Here is a 24383-nt window from a genome sequence, read left to right on the forward strand (position 1 = left end):
CACCCACCATTACCTCTCTCTCACCATGATCACCCACCATTACCTCTCTCTCAGCATGATCACCCACCATTACCTCTCTCTCACCATGATCACCCACCATTACCTCTCTCTCAGCATGATCACCCACCATTACCTCTCTCTCACCATGGTCACCCACCATTACCTCTCTCTCAGCATGATCACCCACCATTACCTCTCTCTCACCATGGTCACCCACCATTACCTCTCTCTCAGCATGATCACCCACCATTACCTCTCTCTCACCATGGTCATCTATCTTTAACTCTCACCATGGTCACCCACCTTTCCCTCTCTCTCTCTCAGCATGGTCACCTATCTTTAACTCTCACCATGGTCACCCACCTTCACCTCTCTCACCATGGTCACCCACCTTCACCTCTCTCTCACCATGGTCACCTATCTTTAACTCTCACCATGGTCACCCACCTTCACCTCTCTCTCTCTCAGCATGATCACCCACCATTACCTCTCTCTCAGCATGATCACCCACCATTACCTCTCTCTCAGCATGATCACCCACCATTACCTCTCTCTCACCATGATCACCCACCATTACCTCTCTCTCACCATGATCACCCACCATTACCTCTCTCTCACCATGATCACCCACCATTACCTCTCTCTCACCATGATCACCCACCATTACCTCTCTCTCACCATGATCACCCACCATTACCTCTCTCTCACCATGATCACCCACCATTACCTCTCTCTCACCATGATCACCCACCATTACCTCTCTCTCACCATGATCACCCACCATTACCTCACTCTCACCATGATCACCCACCATTACCTCTCTCTCACCATGATCACCCACCATTACCTCTCTCTCAGCATGATCACCCACCATTACCTCACTCTCACCATGATCACCCACCATTACCTCTCTCTCACCATGATCACCCACCATTACCTCTCTCTCAGCATGATCACCCACCATTACCTCACTCTCACCATGATCACCCACCATTACCTCTCTCTCACCATGATCACCCACCATTACCTCTCTCTCAGCATGATCACCCACCATTACCTCTCTCTCACCATGATCACCCACCATTACCTCTCTCTCACCATGATCACCCACCATTACCTCTCTCTCACCATGATCACCCACCATTACCTCTCTCTCACCATGATCACCCACCATTACCTCTCTCTCACCATGATCACCCACCATTACCTCTCTCTCACCATGATCACCCACCATTACCTCTCTCTCACCATGATCACCCACCATTACCTCTCTCTCACCATGATCACCCACCATTACCTCTCTCTCAGCATGGTCATATGGGTTGATGGAAATTACCTTTGGTGGCAGAGGTGGTTGGGGGGGGGGGGGGGGGGGTGGAGCCTTCACCTGCATCACTTTTGCGTGACATAACAACAGAGAAATAGTGAGATGAAAGCTATTTTTGTTTCCTCATCATGTACTGCTGCTTATGTTTTTAATGAAAAGATCAATCCAGTTTGTAGTTCGGCCAACATGTTAAACATCAATATTCCTTCTTTATCTCTTTTAAGTTATGAAAGGATGAACAAAGTTGTAAACATTGGTAAAAGGATGTGCTCGGAGGATCTCACTGCACACCAGAGAGCCTAACTGACCGGAAGGAGAACTATTTCTATTTTCTAAGCACAGATCTCACCTTGAGTGCTGTATGTGCTCTTTTTGAGCAAGCAGGAGAGGCCACGTTCCCAAAGTCGACAATAACACTTGTTTTCCCCCCATCAAAGATTTGGGTAAGTTCAAAGGGGTGGTCCAAAAAGTTGTAGGAGTGGGGTCTTCATTGTCACCATAGAATCGTTTTTTAACTTTGTCTTTCTAAACTCGTATGTGCTTGTTACATACCATTTCGTTCATTAGTCTGACATAGTTGTTTTTGTTTCAGAGTGCAATGCAGAACTTCACAACATTCGTTATGGGCCTTACAAAAATTTAGCATTGAGTTGTCATCAAACCTTCACGTAAAGAAGGTGCCAGCTCCAAACAAACCAGGTTTCATCTTGTTTGGAAGGACAGCGTTTATTCCTTTACCTTCGTCGAGCATTATCTTTGCTTCTCGTATTTGTTTTTCTCTTTGCTTCTCCTTTTGTTATTTTCTTCCCTTCTTCTCTTCCTTCTCCTTCCTCTTCCTCTTCCTCTCAGTATTGGTCAGAAGAAGAGTGGACATATGTTGTGTGCAAGAGACGAGATGGAAGGGAAGTGATGTGAGAATGGTGAAGGGTAGGCAGGGACAGAAATACAAGTTTTTGTGGCAAGGGTGCCCGGAGGGCGAGAATGGTGTTGGTGTCCTGTTTTCTGAGGAGTTTGTAGACAGTGTGGTGAGTGTGACTAGAGTGAGTGAAAGGTTGATGATTGTGAAAATGATCATTGGAAAGCTCAAGGCTGCGAAGAAAGAGGTAGCAAAGGCGCAGGACGCATGTAGGAAAATGTTCGGAGAACGCTTGGATTCGGAAGAGGGTCAGAGAGCAGTATTCAGGATTGCAAAGCAGATAGCGAAAGAGAGGTGTGATGTGATGGGGGTGAGTTGCTTGAAGGATGAAGTGGGACAAATCGTTGTGGACCCAGATGGAATTAAAGGAAGTTGGAAAAGATATATGGAAATGCTGTTGAATACAGAGAATGAATGGGATGGCAACATAGAGAGTAACCCAGTTTTAGGACCGGCAGAGAAGATAACTGAGAAGGAAGTTGAGGAAGCGATAAAAGCAATGAAGAATAGAAAACCGGGAGGGCCGGCGGGAGTTGTGGGAGATATGTTGAAGGCAGCGGGAAGTTGGGGTGTGAAGAGAATGACAGAGATCTGTAATCTGGTGGTGAAAGAAGGCCGCATTCCAGTGGATTGGGAACTGAGTACCCTCGTCCCTCTATACAAGGGGAATGGTGACCCTCTGGAGTGTGGCTCATACCGAGCGATAAAGTTATTGGAGCATGGAATGAAGGTATTGGAAAGGGTGTTGGAGAGGAGGATAAGGAAGAAAGTGAAGATCGACGAAATGCAGTTTGGATTAATGCCAGGAAGAGGAATGACAGACGCGCTTTTCATTGTGAGGCAGTTGCAGGAGAAGTACATGGAGAAGAGGAAGAAGTTGTTTCTTGGGTTTGTTGATCTGGAGAAAGCATTCGATAGGGTTCCACGCAAAGTATTGACATGGGCATTGAGGAAGTTAGGAGTGGAGGAATGGTTGATCAGAGCAGTGATGGCAATGTACAAAAGAGCGCGCACAGCTGTAAGGACGAAGGACGGGAACAGTGGTGAGTTTGAGGTGAAGGTGGGAGTGCATCAGGGGTCGGTACTAAGTCCACTACTATTTGTAGCTGTGATGGAGGTGCTGGCTCAGAACGTGAAGGAGGGTTTACCGTGGGAGTTGTTGTATGCAGATGATCTGGTGTTGATTGCGGAAAGTATGGATGGACTGAAGGAAAAGATGAACAAGTGGAAGCAATGTATGGAGACAAAAGGTCTGAAGGTGAATATCGGAAAGACGAAGGTGATGGCAAGTGGTAATGCATGTGGTGAGGTGGAAAGAACTGGGAAGTGGCCCTGTGCTGTGTGCAGGAAGGGTGTCGGAGTGAACTCCATTCAATGTACAATGTGCGCTGAGTGGGTTCATCAAAAATGTAGGGGTCTGAGAAGGCCATTAACCAGTGTGGCAGCTACATTCAATTGTAAGGTGTGCACAGAGGGAGCTGCAGATGGAGGAAATGTTGAGTTGGATCTTGGAGACGGCGTGAAGCTGCTGGAAGGTGTGAAAACATTTTGCTACCTCGGAGACATGTTGAATGGAGAAGGTGGATCAAACTCGGCAACAGTTGCTAGAGTGTGATGTGCATGGAAGAAGTTTCGGGAACTGAGTGGCGTGCTGATGAGGAGGGGAGTGTCGTTGAAGCTGAAGGGAAAGGTGTATGCTGCATGCGTGAGAAGTGTTATGATTTATGGGAGCAAGACATGGGTAATGAATGGAGAGCAGCAACGAAGGCTGGAAAGGGTGGAAATGCGAATGGTTCGATGGATGTGCGGAGTATCATTGAGAGAGAGGAAGACAAATGATGAAATGCGAAAGATGATGGGAATAGAGCCTGTGATTGATGCTGTGAAGAGGAACAGGTTGAGATGGTTTGGTCATGTGTTGAGGAAGGATGAAAGTGACTGTTTGAGAAGAGTGATGGAAATGAATGTAGAAGGAAGTAGAGGACGGGGAAGACCGAGAAAGACTTGGCTAAAGATGGTGGAAGAAGAAATGCGGGCAAGGGCGTTAACAAGGAGAGATGCAGAAAATAGGGCAAAATGGAGAAGATTGTCATGGGGACCGCAAGGCTAAACCCCGCTCTAGCAGGGAAAATGGCCTTAAAATGCATGTTGTTGTTGTTGTTGTTGTTGCCTTATCTTCCTTCTCCTACTCTTCTTTTTCTCTTCATTTTCTTCCTCTTATAGAACCTTTTATTCCTTCCTCTCCTCCTTTTTGGTGGTCTTCTTTTTTTTGTCTCTATCAGACCACCCCAACCCCTACCCCACATTTTCCCCTTCTTGTCCTTATTTTTCTTCTGATATTTATACCTTTTCTTATTGCACCTCCTCTTCATCCATCTTATACCTGTTCTTCCCATACTGATCTTCTTCCTCTTAATGTACCTCTCAATATTTATTTGGTGGCATCGAGTCCAACGTTTGCTTTAACTAATAACGACTAACTAAACTTGTATATTGCCACGACGTGCAACTTACTTTTACGCCCTCTACGGTACATTCGTGAGATGTTGCTTTGGGGTTTCAGTGAATTGTTCAATGATTAACATTACTTGTTGGATTACTCCTATAACATGATAATTATTTATTGCATTGCACATTATTTTAAGATCTTTGATTTTCTTAGAACTTTGTGGAATACTTATATTTTTATAGGAGGAAAGTTAAGAGATGTGCAACTTCCTGCCTTATAAGCATGTCCATAAAGACAAATGGCTTGTTCCCTTGATGAACTCCTTGGTTGCGTTGACAGTGTTTTGGATCATTGTCTTGCTGCATGGTGAAGCGCCGCCCAATGAGTTTGGAGGCTTTTTCTTGTACATCGGCAGACAAAATGTTTCTGTACACTTCTGAATTAATTCTGCTGCTGCCATCATTAGTTACATCATCAATAAAGATGAGTAGGCCAGTTCCAGAGGTAGCCATGAAACGACATCCACCATGCTTCACAGATGAGGTAGTATATGCATTTGGATCATATGCAGTTCCTTCCTTTCTCCATATTTTCGCCTTCCTGTCGCTTTGGTTTATCTTGGTCTCATCTGTCCATAAAACTTTGTCGCATAACTCTCCTGGCCTACCTCTGTACTTCTGGGAAATTCTAACCTGGCCTTTCTATATCTGGTACTAATGAGAGGTTTTCATCTTGCAGCGTAGCCTTTGTAATTCTACTGTCAAAGTCTACTACGAACAGTAGATTGAGATACTTTCACTCGTGCACCCTGGATGTGGTTGGTGATGTCACTGACAGGTATTTTAGGGTTTTCTTCACAGATATGATGATTTCTCTGTCGTTAACTGTAGTTGTTTTACTTGGCCGATCTGGCCGTTGTCTATTGCTAAGTACACCAGTGGTTTCTTTTCTTTTTAAAGATATTCCAAATTGCTGTATTTGCTATGCACAATTTTTGCGATGGTTCTATTTGAATTCTTCAGTATGTATGTCTGTGATAAATAAAGGTCCTATTTATTTGCAATCTCATGTAGACTCAGAAAGCATAATATATCCAGTAATAATTCAATATTTCGACTGGGAAAATGGCGGTTTGCAGTCAAAATTAATCGAGGTTCGTAACACACTTAATGAGACTGCCGATAAGGTTGTGCAATATGTAAAGGAAACTCTTTTCAAGAGTGTCCTCTTTATCTCGGAGTGTCCCTCTGCGCAGTGTCCTCTTTTTTTGAAAGTTCAAATATGGTAACCCTATTTAATGCAAGCGGGAATTAATCTGGAAGAAGGCACAACACCGAGCTTACATTAGGAAATGGTGGAGAGCTGTGGTTCGGGCCTTAAGTGTTGCATAGCAATGAGAAGATAACGATAAAATGTAAAGTGAAAGAAATGCTTCTGCACGGTATTTTGTTGTGTCATAGCAATCATCGCCTTTACTCAGAGTTTGCATTTTCACTAGTTTCATCAGTCTAGGTCACCTCTGGTTCACTTTTCCTTTTTTCACTTGTTACCAATCCCTAGAGAGACGACATGGTCAATCGAGTCGGCAGTCTTCTGCACACATTAAATATTTTCCTGCTGCCTCAGCTGCCTTGCCTAGTTCACGACAGTCATCTGATCGGGACAACGAGCAAGAGTGGGAACGTGACGGATTCCCCCAACATGCTGCTATTCTAAATTCTGCTCCTGGCTCCCAAATTACACTTAATTCGTCTGCACCCTCAAGTTTACAGTGCCGCCCTCGCGTCGACTCACCCACACGGGTGGGAGGGACCACCACCCAAGTTGTGGCTCAACCCAACAGGCCCCTCCGGCCAGCACGTGAAAGACCATTGGATGCAGGTGGAGGGGGTGTCGGTGGTGGTGGGAAACAAAGGAATTTAACAGCAAACAGCAAGACTACAGACAAATCTTGGTAAGAGTCTGTCTACCAAAGAGAAAGGGATAAACGTAATCCATTCATGTTCTCTGTCTCACTGAATTAATGAGCTGCATGTGTAATAAGCCGAGTACTTCTTACTTCATGGGCATTATTACTCATGCTTGGCTTGGATATTTATGCAGTGTCCATGCACATTGGGGCAGGAACTCGGAATTTGCTAGTGCTGGCAATAGCTCGCCTGCTCTTCCTCAAAAGACACTGTGGGATCTTTAACATGCACCAACACATGTTAATGATAGCAGCTGAACGTACAAATGGAGGGTGGCAACTCCATGATCCAATGTTCTGCCTACAAAGAAACAGTCTGACAATTTATAGTCAGATCAAGAATCAATGCACCATTTCCATACTTGGCAGCTCAAATGCAAGTGCGCTCTGCACGAACCTGATGGACTCATTTTATGTGTGTACAGAAAGCAGGATCATTTTACAATCAATGTCTGAAATGTATTTGTGTATCATTGATATCATGAGAAATTTACTGGGGGTTTTATTACTTGGCAAATTTTTTTTTTTTTTTGATAAATATGTTGATTACTCCGGTTTGTGTGTGTGTTTATTTGTTTACATGTTTGTCTGTCCGCTCACTTATACTTGCCTACAGGTCACAATTTTAAACTGATGTTCACGAAACTTCACCAAATGGTAGAGTTGGTGGTCCGACAGAATCCTATTTATTTTTGAGGTCAAAAGGTCAACATAGGCCAAAAGTCAACCACTTTTTTGCCATTTCTAAAATCCTAAATTTTCATCTGATTGACTTAATATTTGAATATGATTTACATATCAGCTAACTGAATTCAACCACCAACTATTTTTGAGGTCAACATACGCCAAAAGGTCAACAAACCTTTCAGATTTAAAAAAATGCTCAGTTTTTCATCCGATTGACTTGAAATGTGAATAGCATTTTCATATCAGCAAACTGAATTCAATCACCAATTATATTTGAGGTCAACATAGGCCAAAAGGTCAACATAGGCCAAAAGGTCAACATAGGCCAAATTTCTAAAATTGTCAATTTTCATCTGATTAACTTAAAATTTGAAGATGATTTGCATACCAGGTCACTGAATTCAATCACTAATTATTTTTGAGGTCAAAACGATGTGCTACTGAGTGTCATTCTACTTTGTTCTCTTTTTCCAAGTGTCGCTCTGAGTGATTGTTCATTTTGTTAATTTTCCATGCTTCATAAGTCAATGTTGTGAAAAAACTTTGCTGTTCTAATTATTTTTCATATAATTGCAGGAGCACCTTGATTAGTTATGCAAATGCTAATATGTGTTTTTCCTTCCCTTTCCTTAGTGTTGCTGTTGTGAGCCTTCACAAGGTGGATGGTGCACCATCTGTTCGTATGAGTCCAACTCCTACCCCGGCTTCCTCTTGCTTCAAACAGTCTATTTGTCCCTCCTCAACATCTTCGTCAACATCGTCGTCATCATCTTTACCAATTTCGACAGTAACTGGTCCACGACACATTCCACCGCATTCACCTGCATGTCCCCCACGCTGTCCTACCACCTCGACAAAATCTGCAAAAAGCTGTTCTCCTGTGATGCCTTCAATAAAACCACAACCTTCGACGCGCAGTCGGCCAGCAACTACTCCAGCCACTTGCTTTGTTACCTCACGTCCAAATCCAGGTCCACCAAGTTCATTGCGATCAAATACTGCTGCTCCTGCATCGGGTACCCCAAACCCTCCTGGCTCAGCACCTGCTACTTTCCATCTCGGTTCTTCTACAGGACCAGGTCTTTCCAGCAGGAATAGTCAGATGTCAGGGTCTACTCATTCTCCTTCCCCCAAACAAAACGCTACAGGAACGAATGCTAGTGCAAACCCTCCTGGTTCTTCCTGTTTAACATCTTCCCCAGCACCTACCACTCGATCTGTTGCGCCTTCGCTCAAAGTCACTGGGAACTCGCACAATGCATCCCGTCTGGGTGTTGGTGGAAGGCTCGCTTCCGGGAAGGGTTCGGGGATTAAGACTTCAGTTTCTGTCCAACATGGACCCAATGGACCCACTGGGCCAGGTCCCATTCCTAATGGAAAAGCACTAGTTCCTGGACGACGAAGCCATGGGGATGATGGACGTCTTGCGAGGAAAATTTCACACAAACGCCCTGTTGGTGAGCTGTTTTTGCATAATTAGAGAACCTGAAAAATGTCCGCTATTTTATTGAAATAACTGCTTTATTTAAAAGTGGAATGCAATTAATTTTTCTCCTTGAAAATTGTTTACAAGCCAAATGTTTTTAGCCGCGTCGCAAGACGCTGGCCATAGAGTGCCCTCTGCTGTTGTTGTTGTTGTTCTTATTCTTCTTGTTCTTCTTGTTCTTGCAGAGAAGACAAAACCTCAAAGCTCCACCCATTCTGGGAACCATAGCTCCACCCATTGTGGGAGAGGCTTCATATAAACAAATATCCACCATTTTATTAACTCGCATAGCTTTGAGGCCTGTTTTGTAGGCCCGTGGTGTCTTCCTCTCTCACACAGTTTTATTTCAAATCAAATTCGATATATCATTTCATTTTTCAGTCGCTAACATAGTTTTAGACTCGGTTGAAAAAAAACGGGAAGAAAATCCGATGAAAGTTGCCCTTTATAGAACGAAATGAATTCTCAAAGGCCTGTAACTTCAAGTCCATTGAGATTTTTTTTTTTTAAACCGCGGCATGGTCAGTCATACACCGCCCGAAATAACAGACAGGAAAATGCCGAGATATATATATCCCGTCTGGGTGTTGCATGTCCCCCACGAAGGCTGGGACCACTTTGCATGGTCAGTCATACACCGCCCGAAATAACAGACGGGAAAATGCCGAGATATATTAAAAATTCGTCCATTTGATGACAATCGTCACGATGAAATATTTAATTTATACGTCGTCACAATAATGTGGAGAGAGGAGCATAGCTTCGTTCACGTGTCGCCACACACGGGAAATTGCCGAGATATATTTTTTAAAATCGCGGCATGGTCAGTCATACACCGCCTGAAATAACAGACGGGAAAATGCCGAGATATATTAAAAATTCGTCGCCACACACGGGAAATTGCCGAGATATATTTTCACTTTGCACAAAAATAACATCAAGTAATCGAATCAATAGGAATGTCCTGTGCCTATAACATCGACGTTATAGGCACAGCTGCATCTAGGCATTGTGTAACATCGACGTGGCTTTTGTTTTAATTAAAACTTTTTGTACTTGTTCTGCCATGAAATTGAAACATTTTATTTCCAAATGATAATGGTTACATTCATATTAAACTTTCGGGTTGTCTGTCCGTTCGTCCGAGATAGGTTTTCGTTTCCGCAATAACTAAACAACGGCTGAAGGGATCCATGTCAAACTTGGTGCAAGTACGTATAATGATGCAAAGATTAACTGATTATATTAAGGGGTCTTGAGGTCAAAGGTCAGAGGTCCTGCAAGATAAAACTTCTATTACCGAGCTAACTTGTGAACCAGTGATGGGATTTTGACCAAACTTGGTACATGTATATATTGTGATGCCAAGATGAACTGACTAGATTTCAGCATCAAAGGTCAGAGGTCATGTCAGGTAAAAATGTGATACTTCAGAGCAGCTGAAGGGATTTAAATCAAACTTGGTACAAGCATGTATAATTATGTAATAATGTTGGCGGAGGCATATTGGTCGACGCCATGACGTCGAAGAGTATAGTTCTAGTTTAACTTTTTCCAGTTTAACTTGGAAGTAATAGAGAGTTACTAAAAGAGGGGAAGAGGTTTTCTGCATTGTTTCCTATTTGAGTGGGGGCAGTTGATTGAATGTAACAGCTCACTGGAGTGTATTCTTGCTTTTGAGCTGTCTGGTCCTGTATTTCATCCCCAACCATGTCTGGTTTAATATACTTTTTGTATACATAATCTAAGCTCATGAAATAGTAAGAGGACAAAAGGGCAATGCACTAACAGTGATGCAACCAGTGAAGGATTGAACGAACAGTAAGAGAGGTGAGGATGAAACAGTAACCTGCAAGTAAGAGGGTTAGGTGAGCAAGGGTAGGAGGGGTAAACAGGATCATGGGTATGCATGGGTACCAAAGGGTTGCTATGTTGTTTGGCAAGCACATAATCTTTTGAAGTAAGTGTAAAGCCACCTGCCATATCAGCAATGATCTGTTCCCATTATATTGCGCAGCATCTTGATGCAGGAGTATGCTTCACTGCTGCAGTACACCAAATAAATTAATGACCGCACAATTGGTATTAACTCTTTGAGTGCTGAATTTCTCCAGTATGCAACATAAAAATATGGTATTTTTTTCTGGCAAACTGAATGAAACGTCTATTGTTTATAAGGCAACCAGAGGAACAAACACTTAAATAGGAACAAACAATACTGGCTGTTGAACAATGACATGCGCCACGATCGTGACCAACAGCACATTCCAGTGAGGCCATGATCGTGGTGGCTCAACAGCACTACAACAACAACAACAACAACAGGCATTTTAAGGCCATTTTCCCTACAAGAGCAGGGGTTAGCCTTGCGGTCCCCATGACAATCTTCTCCATTTTGCCCTATTTTCTGCATCTCCCCTTGTTAACCCCCTTGCCCGCATTTCTTCTTCGACCATCTTTAGCCAAGTCTTTCTCGGTCTTCCCCGTCCTCTACTTCCTTCTACATTCATTTCCATCACTCTTCTCAACCAGTCACTTTCATCCTTCCTCTACACGTGACCAAACCATCTCAACCTGTTTCTCTTCACAGCATCCATCACAGGCTCTATTCCCATCATCTTTCGCAATTCATCATTTGTCTTCCTCTCTCTCCACGATACTCCACACATCCACCGAACCATTCGCATTTCCACCCTTTCGAGCCTTCGTTGCTGCTCTACTTTCATTACCCATGTCTCGCTCTCATAAATCATAACACTTCTCACACATGCAGCATACACCTTTCCCTTCAGCTTCAACGACACTCCCCTCCTCGTCGGCACACCACTCAGTTCCCGAAACTTCTTCCATGCACATCTCACTCCAGCAACCGTTGCCGAGTCTGATCCACCTTCTCCATTCAGCATGTCTCCTAGGTAACAAAATGTTTTCACACCTTCCAGCTTCACGCCGTCTCCAAGATCCAACTCAACATTTCCTCCATCTGTAGCTCCCTCTGTGCACACCGTACACTTGAATGTAGCTGCCACACTGGTTAATGACCCTCTCAAACCACTACATTTTTGATGAACCCACTCAGCGCACATTGTACATTGAATGGAATTCACTCCGACACCCTTCCTGCACACAGCACACGGCACTTCCCAGTTCTTTCCACCTCACCACATGCTTTACCACTTGCCATCACCTACGTTTTTCCGATATTCACCTTCAGACCTTTTGTCTTCATACATTCCTTCCACTTGTTCATCTTCTCCCTCAGTCCATCCATACTTTCTGCAATCAACACCAGATCATCTGCATACAACAACTCCCACGGTAAACCCTCCTTTATGTTCCGAGCCAGCACCTCCATCACAACTACAAATAGTAGTGGACTTAGTACTGACCCCTGATGCACTCCCACATTCACCTCAAACTCACCACTGTTCCTGTCCTTCGTCCTTACAGCTGTGCGCGCTCTTTTGTACATTGCCATCACTACTCTGATCAACCATTCCTCCACTCCTAACTTCCTCAATGCCCATGTCACTACTTCACGAGGAACCCTATCGAATGCTTTCTCCAGATCAACAAACCCAAGAAACAACTTCTTCCTCTTCTCCATGTACTTCTCCTGCAACTGCCTCACAATAAAAAGCGCGTCTGTCGTTCCTCTTCCTGGCATCAATCCAAACTGCATTTCGTCAATCTTCACTTTCTTCCTTATCCTCCTCTCCAACACCCTTTCCAATACCTTCATTCTATGCTCCAATAACTTTATCGCTCGATACGAGCCACAGTCCAGAGGGTCACTTTTCCCCTTGATTAGAGGGATGAGGGTACTAAGTTCCCAATTCACTGGAATGCGGCCTTCTTTCACCACCAGATTGCAGATCTCTGTCATTCTCTTCACACCCCAATTTCCCGCTGCCTTCAACATATCTCCCACAACTCCCGTCGGCCCTCCCGCTTTTCTACTCTTCATTGCTTTTATCGCTTCCTCAACTTCCTTCTCGGTTATCTTCTCTGCAGGTCCTAAAACTGGGTTACTGTCTATGTTGCCATCCCATTAATTCTCTGCATTCAACAGTATTTCCATATATCTCTTCCGTCTTCCTTTAATTCCATCTGGGTACACAACGATTTGTCCCACTTCATCCTTCAAGCAACTCACCCCCATCACATCACACCTCTCTTTGGCTATCTGCTTTGCAATCCTGAATACTGCTTTCTGACCCTCTTCCGAATCCAAGCGTTCTCCGAACATTTTCCTGCATGCCTCCTGCGCCTTTGCTACCTCCTTCTTTTCAGTCTTCTTGGCTGCCTTATAACTTTCATGCTCTGCCTTTTCTGCCCCCATACCCTTCGCCTTCTGCCACTCCTTGAACTTCTTCTTCTTCTCGTCAATCCTCTTTCCAACTTCATCATCCCACCACCATGTTTCCGAGTGCCTCGGTGGTCCTTTTGTCCATCCACATACCTCACAAACGGCTCCCAACAGACTGTCTTTCATTGACTTCCAACCACTTTCAAGCTCAACCACATCATCCTCAACCATACTCAGCCTCTCTTTTAATGCCTCCCTCACTGTCACCTCTTTCAACCTCCACACCTTCATTCTCGGTTGGTACTTCACCCGCCGAGCTCTCCTCGCACCTTTCACCCTTATGTCGCAGACAACCAAGTGGTGCTGTGAAACAGCCTCCTCCCCCAGGATCACCTTTGTGTCCTGGAGGTACCCCCTATCTCGCCTATGCACCAGCAGGTAGTCAACGGTTGTCGTCGACCCACCTGACGTGTATGTAACAAGCTTATTATCCTCTTTCTGGAACTGAGTATTACAAATCAACAAATCAGCTCCATCAGCAAACTCCAAAATCCTTTCACCTTCTCCATTTCTCACACCATATCCGTAACCCCCATGAACTCCCTCAAAACTGTCCATACTCCTTCCCACGTTTCCATTTAGATCTCCTCCTACCACAACAACTTCCTTATCTTTCACGTTTTCCATCAGCTTCTCTATTGCACACCAGAACATGTCCTTCTCTTCATCGCTCTGATGTGATGTTCAGTTCAGCCAAACAGTTCAATCTTGGTTTCATCAGACCACAGAATCTTGTTTCTCACAGTCTGAGAGTCATTTAGGTGCTTTTTTGCAAACTCCAAGCGGGCTTTCATGTGTCTTTCACTGAGGAGAGGCTTCCTTCTGGCCACTCTGCCATAAAGCCCAGATCGGTGGAGTGTTGCAATGATGTTTGTCCTTCTGGAAGTTTCTCCCATCTCCACACAGGATCTCTGGAGCTCAGCCAGTGACCATCGGGTTCTTGGTCACCTCTCCTACCAAGGTCCTTCTCCCCTGATTGCTCAGTTTGGCTGGGTGGCCAGCTCTAGGAAGAGTCCTGGTTGTTCCAAACTTCTTCCATTTAAGAATTATGGAGGCCACTGTGCTCTTGGGAACCTTCAATGCCGCAGAAATGTTTTTGTAGGCTTCCCCAGATCTGTGCCTCGACACAATCCTGTCTCTGAGCTCTGCAAGGAGATCCTTCGACCTCATGGCTTGGCTTTTGCTCTGATATGCATTGTCAGCTGTGAGACCTGTTACGTGCTCCTCCCCAAACCCCGGTCACGGTGTACCTCCGAGCCCCTAGAGGAGTCACGGCAGAAAGATGTGTTATTCTGTATGTCAAAGATCAATGGTGAAACCACACCAATTGTTACCAACAAGCAAGTATTGTATTAAGGTCGCACAAGAATAACAGTACAATAACAATATTAACCAATTGTACAACCAATATATCATTTCTATGATGGTACCATCAGTTTCGTACAATATAACTCACTGTGCTCCAAGTGAGCGAAAATAACATTCCCAATGTCTCTGTCCCGGCTTCAAGCCAAAGTCGATCCACGCTCCAGTGATCGTCAGAACGATGTTGTATCGAGACCAGAATCCCGCTCGGTTGACAGTCACACTGCCAAAGATAGGCAAAGGTGCCCTCAAGAGACGACTGGGAAATCACACCTTCGGGTATGGATGTTCAACGGCTCCCCACACGGCGAACTGCAAATTCCCACTCGAAATCCACATTACACATGCAAACCAGGCTAACGGCTGGATGCGTTGAAATGGTTCAAGCGAGGTGAAGAACCTGGAGCGATGCTAAATCCGGCGCGAGGCAAAATGGCCAACGGTCCGTACTCGAGACGTAACGGCACTCCAATGATTCTCTTCGGAATCGACCGCAAAACCTGTCACGCAGGCTTAACTGTCACAGCGATAACAACTCTGTCGCCGGAATCCCTTTCCTCAGAAACCCCAAAGTTCGCTCGTGACCCCCGTTCGCCAGCGTTTGCTCCAGACCTCCAAGCAGCTCGGCTCCTTCTCCGACCTCGCTCGCTCCGCCTCTTCATCCTCTTTTTCTTTGTCCGGTTCCTGAGATACGGTGTACCGATTCTTTACAAGGTCATTACCCTGAAGTGTTCTGATAGATGATTAAAATAACTGAAGCCAGGCCATAATAATTGTTCCTTCAGCAGCAAAGCCAAGAATGACTCGCCTTCATAGGGTAATTTTTGTGTATGGATGGTATGCAGAGAATGGCACAAGCCCATGGCCACTCAAAACCCCACCCCATCACTCCCTCTCCCACGGCAAAACAATGCTCGGCACCCCCACCTCGGGTGACAGAAAATGGTAAAAGCATTGAGGATCCCTGCAGTGGGTAATGGTACTGCCCCGGGTCGGCTGATCAGAATCAACCTTCGACTTTTGGTTGGGTTTGGTTCAGAGTTTTCCTTCTCTGAGGCGGGTAGCCTTCTCCGCAGCTAACGAGGCCCATCTCCCTGAAGCAGTCTGGTTTAAGGAGTCACAAACGCACTTTTCACATGTCTGCTCATTTGGTGAAATAAGGTCGATACGTGAAGTCAGGCAGTACGAGTTGGGTTAGAAGAGGCTATGTGGGATGTTGACCATAAAAGGTACCTTTTAAGGGTTGAAGTGTTCATCTGTCAGCTCTGCCCCAGTCATTCCCAGCCTTTTAGACTCCACTCAAAGAGGGAATAAACATGATTGACTGCAGGGATGGGTATTGCATGGCATTATGTGTATAATTTAATGCAGAAAACGTTAATAAAACAGAGAAGGCAGATTCGGTGGTGTAATTCTTAGTGTGTCTGCCCCGAGTTTGGGAGGTCGGTGGTTCAAAGGTCAACCCAGGCCGAGTCATACCAAAGACTTTAAAAATGGTACATGCTGCATCCTTGTTTGACGTTCAGCATTTATAAGGATATGAGCATGAACAATCCACATGGGTTGGTATCCATGGGAAGGAGGAAATTCCTTCATAGGAAATGCCCCGCTGAGTGCAGTAAGAAAGGTGGAGCCATTTCTGTGATTGTGGCACCACTGGTACCCAGAGTGCCCCAAGAAATGACAGCACTTCCCCCAATCTCAAAGGCTGCTTGTCTCATCTACCAGTCCTGTATTGTCTCGTGTATTTGTCTTCATGTCCATGTGTGTGAGACGTGTGTATGGCAGCTTCACCATGAGCCTTAGATCCTATTAAAAATATGTTTCATTTATGATGTACAGTACAGTCGGACCCTGACATTCGCGGTCACAACATTTGCGGATTCCGCAACTCAAGGGAAAGGAAGGGAAAGGGAGTGGTTGATACATTGCGATCTGCTTCTACATTTGCGGCCATGTGCCCCACGTTTTCGTGGTTTTTCATGGGCACAAAATAATTTCCACGAGCCGAGAGCATAACAGTTCCAAAACATACAGTGCCTCCAGAAAGTCTACACCCCCTTTAAATTTTTCACCTTCTGTTGCCTTATAGCCTGGAATGAAATTGCATTCAATCAGACTTTTTCCATCTTTATTTACTCATCGTAACCAACAACTTACAAGTGAAAAACAAATTTTACAAATCTCAGAAAATTAATTAAAAATACAAAACTAGAATATCTTGGTTGGATCAGTGTCCACCCCTCTTATAATAGCAATTGTTAATTTGATCAGGTGTAACCAATCACCTTCAAAATCACACACCAGGTTAATTGGTCTTCACCGATGTTTAATTGTAATGATTCTGATTATATTCAATACCAGAATAAAATCAGCTGTTCCTGTAGGTTTCCTCTTCTGGGTAGTGCATTTCACAGCAAAGACTTAACCATGAGCACCAAGGAGCTTTCCAAAGATATCCAGGATAAAGTTGTGGAAAGGCATAGATCAGGGGATGGATATAAAAATATTTATTTATGTTTGTACAAACGATGCTTGTACAAAACAATGTTTTGATGTAAAAAAATGACTTAGGCCGATAATAAGAAAATTAATAGTAATCTAGTTGTTAGGCGTGATTTTTCGTGTGAGTACTTGCGAAGGTGAAAGATTTATCTGAAAGGCACCGTGTACAACTACGTATGAATTGTGTAAACCCGCTGGTTACATCTCATGATCCAAGCGTTTGTGAAATTTCCAATAAAAGGTGTGTGTGTGTGTGTGTGTGTGTGTGTGTGTGTGTGTGTGTGTGTGTGTGTGTGTGTGTGTGTGTGTGTGTGTGTGTGTGTGTGTGTGTGTGTTTGTTTAAATTTTCTTTTCTTTTGGTGTGTGGTGTTACGTGTGGGCAAACCTGGAGCCGTGTGTGGTGTCGTGTGTCCTGGTTACAAGTCCAACCCCTCCTCAATGTGGAAACCGGTTGAACGGTGGGGTATCATCACCTGCCGGCTAACAGGGCTATGGCATCATCGTACTCAAGGTTTACAATGAACCCAGGCACAGGGTGCCAGTTAATGCCATCTGAGTGTTCCCTTGAGTGCTCCCCCCTTCCTTCACCCATTGAAGGAATTTTTTTTTAGAAAAAATGTTCTAATCATTTTATTGCAATAACATTATGGACATATCAAATTGAAACCCTTTGCAATATTTGAAGACTAAAATTAGATGAATCTGCTACAAATAACCTCTTTTTTATGTCTAAAAATATATTTCTTTTTGAAAATACATGTTCAGCTTGGGGTCCTCAAAATCCAAGGTTACCTTGTAAGGGTTAAATAAGCTGGTATAAAAGATAACTTCTGGAAAAAAATAGTGTTATTATTTCATAGTCCAGTAATTATATACATACTTGAACATTTCTTCTCCTCCTCCTCTCTTTATAAGGAGTGAGGTCTCATGGTACCAAGCTCCTGCCCTACCTTGACCACAATACTCCTCCACTCCCCTCTGTCCTCAGCCAACTCTCTCCACTCTCCAACCACACCCACCTTATAGATATCCCTCCTCACACAATCCTCCCATCTCAACCATAGTCTACCTCTTTTCCTCCTCCATTGCTCCCTCAATCTCTCCATTCTCCTTGCCATTCTCTCTTTCCCCATCCGCTCCAAATGTCCAGCCCATCTCAGCCGGCATTTCACCAATCTCCCCGTCAAGCTCATCTGCACACCAATCTCTTCCCTCAGTTCATACATCCTCCTCCTATCCACCCTCTTCACTCTCGCAATCCTCCTGACCCAGTTGTTCTCGCAAACCTGGAGCCTCTGTTGTTGGCGCTGTCAGTGCCACCGTTTCCAGGCCGTAAAGGTAGGACGGCATTACACACGACATCAGAAACTTCCCTTCAAATTTCCTTGAAATCTTTCTCTCTGACATTACACCCTCTACCCTTCTCCACTCATTCACACCCACCTGAATCATCCTCCACACCTTCTCCACATGTCTGCCACCGACTTACCATCCCCAGTCACTGTTCTCCCCAGATATTCAACCCTATTTCCCTGTCTGATCTCCTTCCCCTCTAACCCGATATTAATCTATTTTCTCTGCTGTCCAACCCACATCACCTTTGTCTTCTCCATACTCATCTTCAGCCCATGTTTCTCAAATGCCTCCTTTCACTCCCCTAGTACTTGATGCATCTCCCATATTCTCTCCACCACAACAGCCAGATTGTCTCCATACAACATCCTCCCCAGAATACCTCATGCTTGCCTTCCTGCTTGCGAGCTCCATCACCACGAATAAAGACGTGTGGGCTGAGAGAGCTTCCCTGCCTTTGAAGTCGGAGGAGTTCACATTGAACTCTTCCGAAATCCCAGGACCAATCAAAACTCTTCCCTTCGTTCTCTTGTACATCCCTTCCGCCAACCTAACTTCTGCTTCCGACACTCCCATCCATCTCGGTGTCACCATCACCACCTCTCTCCGGACAGTGTCGTCGAGGTTCACCAGGTCCACAAATCCCAATGCCATTTCACCTTGCACCTACAACCTCTTCTCCACCAACTGTCTCAGCATGAACATCCCATCCGTCATCCCCCTACACTTTCTAAACCCCTGCTGCTCTTCTCCGATCTCCATCTCTACATTCTTCCTTATCCTCCCATCCAGAATCTTCTCCAGCACCTTCATGACATGACTTAGGAGTGTAATGTCCCTGTACTTTCCTGGATCTTGAACATCTCCCTTTCCCTTCTCCCTTTCCCTTTTGACACAATTGACCCTGTCTTCCAATCCTATAGAATTTAACCCTCTCTTATACATACATCAACAGCCTCTTCGTCCACCTGACTCTGACTTCTCCCGCTGCAATTATCATCTCTGCACACATCTCGCCAAGTTATGACGAGATGACGGGGCAACAAAATTGGACGTATTGCTGGACCTCGTGGTCGGATGTTATGCTCATGTAACCGATTCCTGACGGTTCTGGCACTAATGGGTGACAATCCAAGAGTTCCTAGCCACAACGTTTTGTGGTATTTGTGTCTCAAGAATGCCAATAGCACCTAGAAGTTCATTTTCAGAAAGGTGTGGCATGGCGTTTATGATGTTAGACGTCAATAAAAATGCTTTATCACAGCTGGAATGGTTCACCGAATCGTGCTGCGTTGCAAGTACCACTTGTAGCACTGTCGCATAACTCGGTACACGTGCATGGCAATTTGTGCATGCAGTGCACAGTATACACGTGCAAATTCCAGATATCCATGGGTAAACTGGGAATCATGTCGAGGCACATGTTGTCTGACCATTATATTGCAGGGGTACATGTCAGTATCATTTTGTGTAATTGTTTTATGGTGCACAGGAACTTTTTCCCGTTAGTATGTATATGCTACTGTCATCTGAGTGTCCCACCCTTAAACATGGAAATAATCTTCGGAGAGAAAAAAATATTAAGCAAAAATTGCTTCACATTAATCCGATCCGACGGGACGATTATACTTTTTTTCAATCTGACAAAATATTTGACCAGGATCGTGCGTAGGCAACGGGGTGGGTGCCAGAAAGCTGGTGTGCGATTCTTCTTGTTTGTTACTTGCAAAATCGAAGATTTTTCAAGTATATTGGTCGGTTGCGTTTGTGGTTATGTCTGTTTGTCTGTCTGTCTGTTTGTCTGTTTGTTTGTCACCGGCCTACAGGTCACAATTTTCAAATGATCTTCACGAAACTTCACCAAATGGTCAAAAGCAAGAAGCCTATTGTTTTTGGGGTCAAAAGGTCAACATAGGCCAAACGTCAACTGTCAACGGTCAACTACATTTCTAAAATCCTCAATATTCATCTGATTGACTTGAAATTTGAAGAGGACTTGCATATCTGGTCACTGAATTCAACCACCAAGTATTTTTGAGGTCAACGTAGGCCAAAAGGTCAACATAGGCCAAATTTCTAAAATCCTCAATTTTCATCCAATTAACTTAAAATTGAAGAGGAATTGCACATCTGATGAATGAATTCAACCACCAAGTATTGTTGAGGTCAACATAGGCCAAAAGGTCAACCTAGGCCAAGTTTCAAAAATCCTCAATTTTCATCCGATTGACTTGAAAATTGAACAGCATTTGCACATTGAGTCACTAAATAGGGAAACTAACTATTTTTGAGGTCACAAGGTCAAAGGTCAACTCAAGGTCAACCTTCCAAAATCCGATTCTCAGCTGAAAAATCGTCACTTTTCTTCCTATTGACCCGAGCTTTGATCAAGATTGTCAATTTTAATCTTGATGAAATGGACAATTTGCTTTATCAATGGAATTTTTTTTCTTGGGGGGGGGGGGGCGGATTTTGCAAGTATCGTGCTCCGCATGACGTCTTCTTATTTATTTATTTATTTTGCTCTTAAGACGTGCTACATGCCACAACAGGTGCACATGTTGAGGTGTACTGAAGAACACAAGAGACGTTATTAATTATGTGACAAAATGCAAAAAACCCCGCATCATTGTATCTCTTGGTTTGGTGGTAATATAAAATTTAAACTGGAACTAGACTGGACACTGGACAGCCAGTACTTCGATCATGAGCTGAAAATTATCTTCACATAATCCATGGTGCATACAACACCTCAAGACATTGTTGAGCTCTTTCAAAAAAGCTTCTAGGCGGTAAAATGTTTTCATTTCCCAGAAGACGTTCCACGCCAAACATGTTTTAATATTAACATTATGCCACCCAAAGAGTTTTTTTATGTGTCGGTTTGTCTTTCTGTGTGATTAATGTTCGCTCTTTCACGAGCTTCGATCTTGTATACAAAAAAAAAAAAAAAAAAAAGAGAACACAACACAACAAAGCAAAGGCGTGATGAACATCGTGAAGATCAACTTGCCAAAAAGATTCATACTTCTGGAAGTGGCAACTGCCACACCAAACTTGTGTTTTAACATTACGAGATGTGATTGCATGTTTGACTTGTATGCATCCCTGTACTACTGGATGGCGTTAGTTGAAAACTTGAATTAAAAAAATCATAGACCCTGCAGTTTTGGTGGGGGCAGGTTCCCAATTCTCTCTAAATGTGTAACATATAGCACCACCTGGTGGAAGCTGTCGTAATGTTCTGAGCCATCATAAAGTACACCATTGATTTTGACTTTGATTTTGAAGTACCATACTCTTAGAGCGTTGGTGCTGCCGAACTAGTTTCTTGGCATGGGTTATTATACTGGGTGGTTTGCCATTTCCTTCCCATCATTGTTTGTCCGTGCTCTATCCTTTTAAATGCTGAGCTTCAAGCAAGGAAGCAGCACGTACCATTTTAGACATCATAAAAGTGGGAGAATGAACCCGTCCGTAAGGATGGATTGTTTGGTAGTATTACGCATTAATGTGCTCATTTAAAATTTCATCATTTTTGGGAGGCATTGTTGATTAGGATACAGCAAGCGGATATATGATTTTTGTTTCATGGGCGATCATCATTGAGATGTCACTCCTACATTCTGTTTTCAAGCTTCGCTTGGTGCAATTGCGAGTTGTTTTTCCAGAATTATTAATCCCCTACCCGGAGGGGACTGTAGGTTCCCTCTACATCTGTCTGTCTGTCCATCTGTCCCACCTGTGGTTTTCTAGACTTTTTTCTGGTACCCTTTGACATATTCAACTGAAACTTGGTGCATGGCTTTATTATGATAAGTTATAGAATAGGTTTTTACGTTTTGGGGTGTTTTGCCAATTTTTCACAGAGTTATGCCCTTTTTGAACTTAGAAAATATCATATATTATGCATGCCTTGGTTTTCAGCTGCCCTGACTCCACCCCACTGCTTTACACCCATTGGTTGGGCAAATGGCCTGAGTCCACTGAAAATCATGTGCTGCCATTCCATGAAGCAGCATAGATCCTCAGGCTTCAGGCCTTCGGCCTGGGCGTTAGTCCATGGACCAGTGTAATTGGAATGATCCCAGGTGTATAACCACAATGTATTATATATGCACATATGCTGTACACATGTTTTTGCTTCATGTATGTACATCGGGTTGTTTTTTTAATTATTATTTTCGGCACCGACCGCAGTATTACACACCACCCAACTAAAGGGATGTGTTTACTGATATTGAACTGAAACCTGGTAGGGGAGATGTATTGCAAAGCAATTTTCTCTCTTGTTATATTTGTTCTAACCATGATGCTCATGTCATTTTGTACTTCCCTTAGAACGTGAGTTTGATCCAGATCGGCACTGTGGCGTTCTCGATCCTGACACAAAACGCCCATGCACACGTTCTCTTACCTGCAAAACCCACTCATTGAGCCAGCGCCGGGCCGTGCCAGGCCGGCGTACTAAGTTTGACCTTCTTCTTGCTGAGCATAAAGCCCGTGCACGGCACTCAGAGCGGGAACGTGACAGTGAGAGGGAGAGGGACAAAGAGAGAGAGAAAGAAAAAGAGAGGGGAGAGCGATTGCAACAATCCCCTAGCTTGCGGGACGGGGAAAGAGATGGCCTTTGCGCAGTCTCTACTTCCAAAGCCCCTTCAACACCATTGCCATCTCCAGAATCTCTCTCTCCTATTCCAGTGACAGGAGATGCTGTGTTAATGTCACCTGGGAAGCATCGTGCAACGGGCAGCAGGTGAGTAGACCGGTTGGTTGAGCAATAGGAAGATGACGGATGGCTATATTATGGTGTGTTTGTTTTTTAGTTGTGCTCTTGAACATATTGTTTCATTCAAGTACGAGATCCATCGCCAGATTGTCTTAAGAATTGCATAGACCGTGGGATGGTGTAGCTTAGCTTTACACACTGTATTCACTATTTGAAGTAAGTCGTCGTGTAGAATGTGCGCTAAGGAGGCATTGAGCGGCCATTATAGAGCAGATAGGATAAGGTTGTTGTGTAAAACCTGTGTATAGGCGAGGCCAAGTGAGCACAAAAGACACGAGAAAGCACTACGACCTTTAGAAGCGACATAGGCATGGACTGCTTGTCCAGTGCACCACAAGCCATGGTGGCGAAGTCAGCTGTAGAGCCCTGGAGAGGGGCGAAAGCAGGCCTATAGCCAGCCGGAGCATCCAGGGAGTAGGAGGACAAATTAAATTCAACATCAGGCATTTCTTTAAAAAACTAGAGCTAATGCGACTGTATCGCCAATATGCCTCCACATAGTCCCACAACAGGTATATGCCCTTGTTCACTGTCCTAAAAATAAACAAGTTTGATTTAAATCCCTTCAGCTCTTTTCAAGTATCATATTTTCACCAGCCGTGACAGGTTTCACATCGATCCGTGAAGTGATTTCAGTGAAGGGATTTTTTTTAAATATCGGCTTTCAAGCTAATATGGCTGCCACACCACGTGACATATCACCTCACAAAATGTACACTCTGCATATGTATGGTTAGGGGATCACATTTGTGAAGTTTCGTGTTGATCCGATAAGGTTCGTTTTTCTATCCAAGATCGGTGCCAAACCACATGAACCATATCAAAACACCAAACCACCAAGTAATTCAAAACACCTCACCACCACGTAATTCAAAACACCTCACCACCACGTAATTCAAAACACCTCACCACCAAGTAATTCAAAACACCAAACCACCAAGTAATTCAAAACACCAAACCACCAAGTAATTCAAAACACCTCACCACCAAGTAATTCAAAACACCAAACCACCAAGTAATTCAAAACACCTCACCACCAAGTAATTCAAAACACCAAACCACCAAGTAATTCAAAACACCTCACCACCAAGTAATTCAAAACACCAAACCACCAAGTAATTCAAAACACCTCACCACCAAGTAATTCAAAACACCAAACCACCAAGTA

General features: G+C 44.0%; 1 protein-coding gene across 11 annotated transcripts in view; it reads left to right on the top strand.

Moving 5' to 3' along the window:
- The window catches only part of LOC137424696 (uncharacterized), a 161786-nt gene that overhangs the window by 82441 nt on the left and 54962 nt on the right, over positions 1-24383 (top strand). For 10 of the 11 annotated variants that reach the window (XM_068112424.2, XM_068112426.2, XM_078775803.1 and 7 more), the window contains 3 exons: positions 6253-6646; positions 7982-8805; positions 22768-23182. In XM_068112424.2, the coding sequence (XP_067968525.1) occupies positions 6253-6646; positions 7982-8805; positions 22768-23182 (1633 nt within the window). Of the gene's footprint in view, positions 1-3633; positions 5530-6252; positions 6647-7981; positions 8806-22767; positions 23183-24383 lie in introns of those variants that run through there. The other variant, XM_068112428.2, reaches the window with a different exon arrangement.

Source organism: Myxine glutinosa, chromosome 4 (assembly GCF_964187855.1).
Source record: "Myxine glutinosa chromosome 4, kmMyxGlut1.1, whole genome shotgun sequence".
NCBI lineage: Eukaryota > Metazoa > Chordata > Myxini > Myxiniformes > Myxinidae > Myxine > Myxine glutinosa.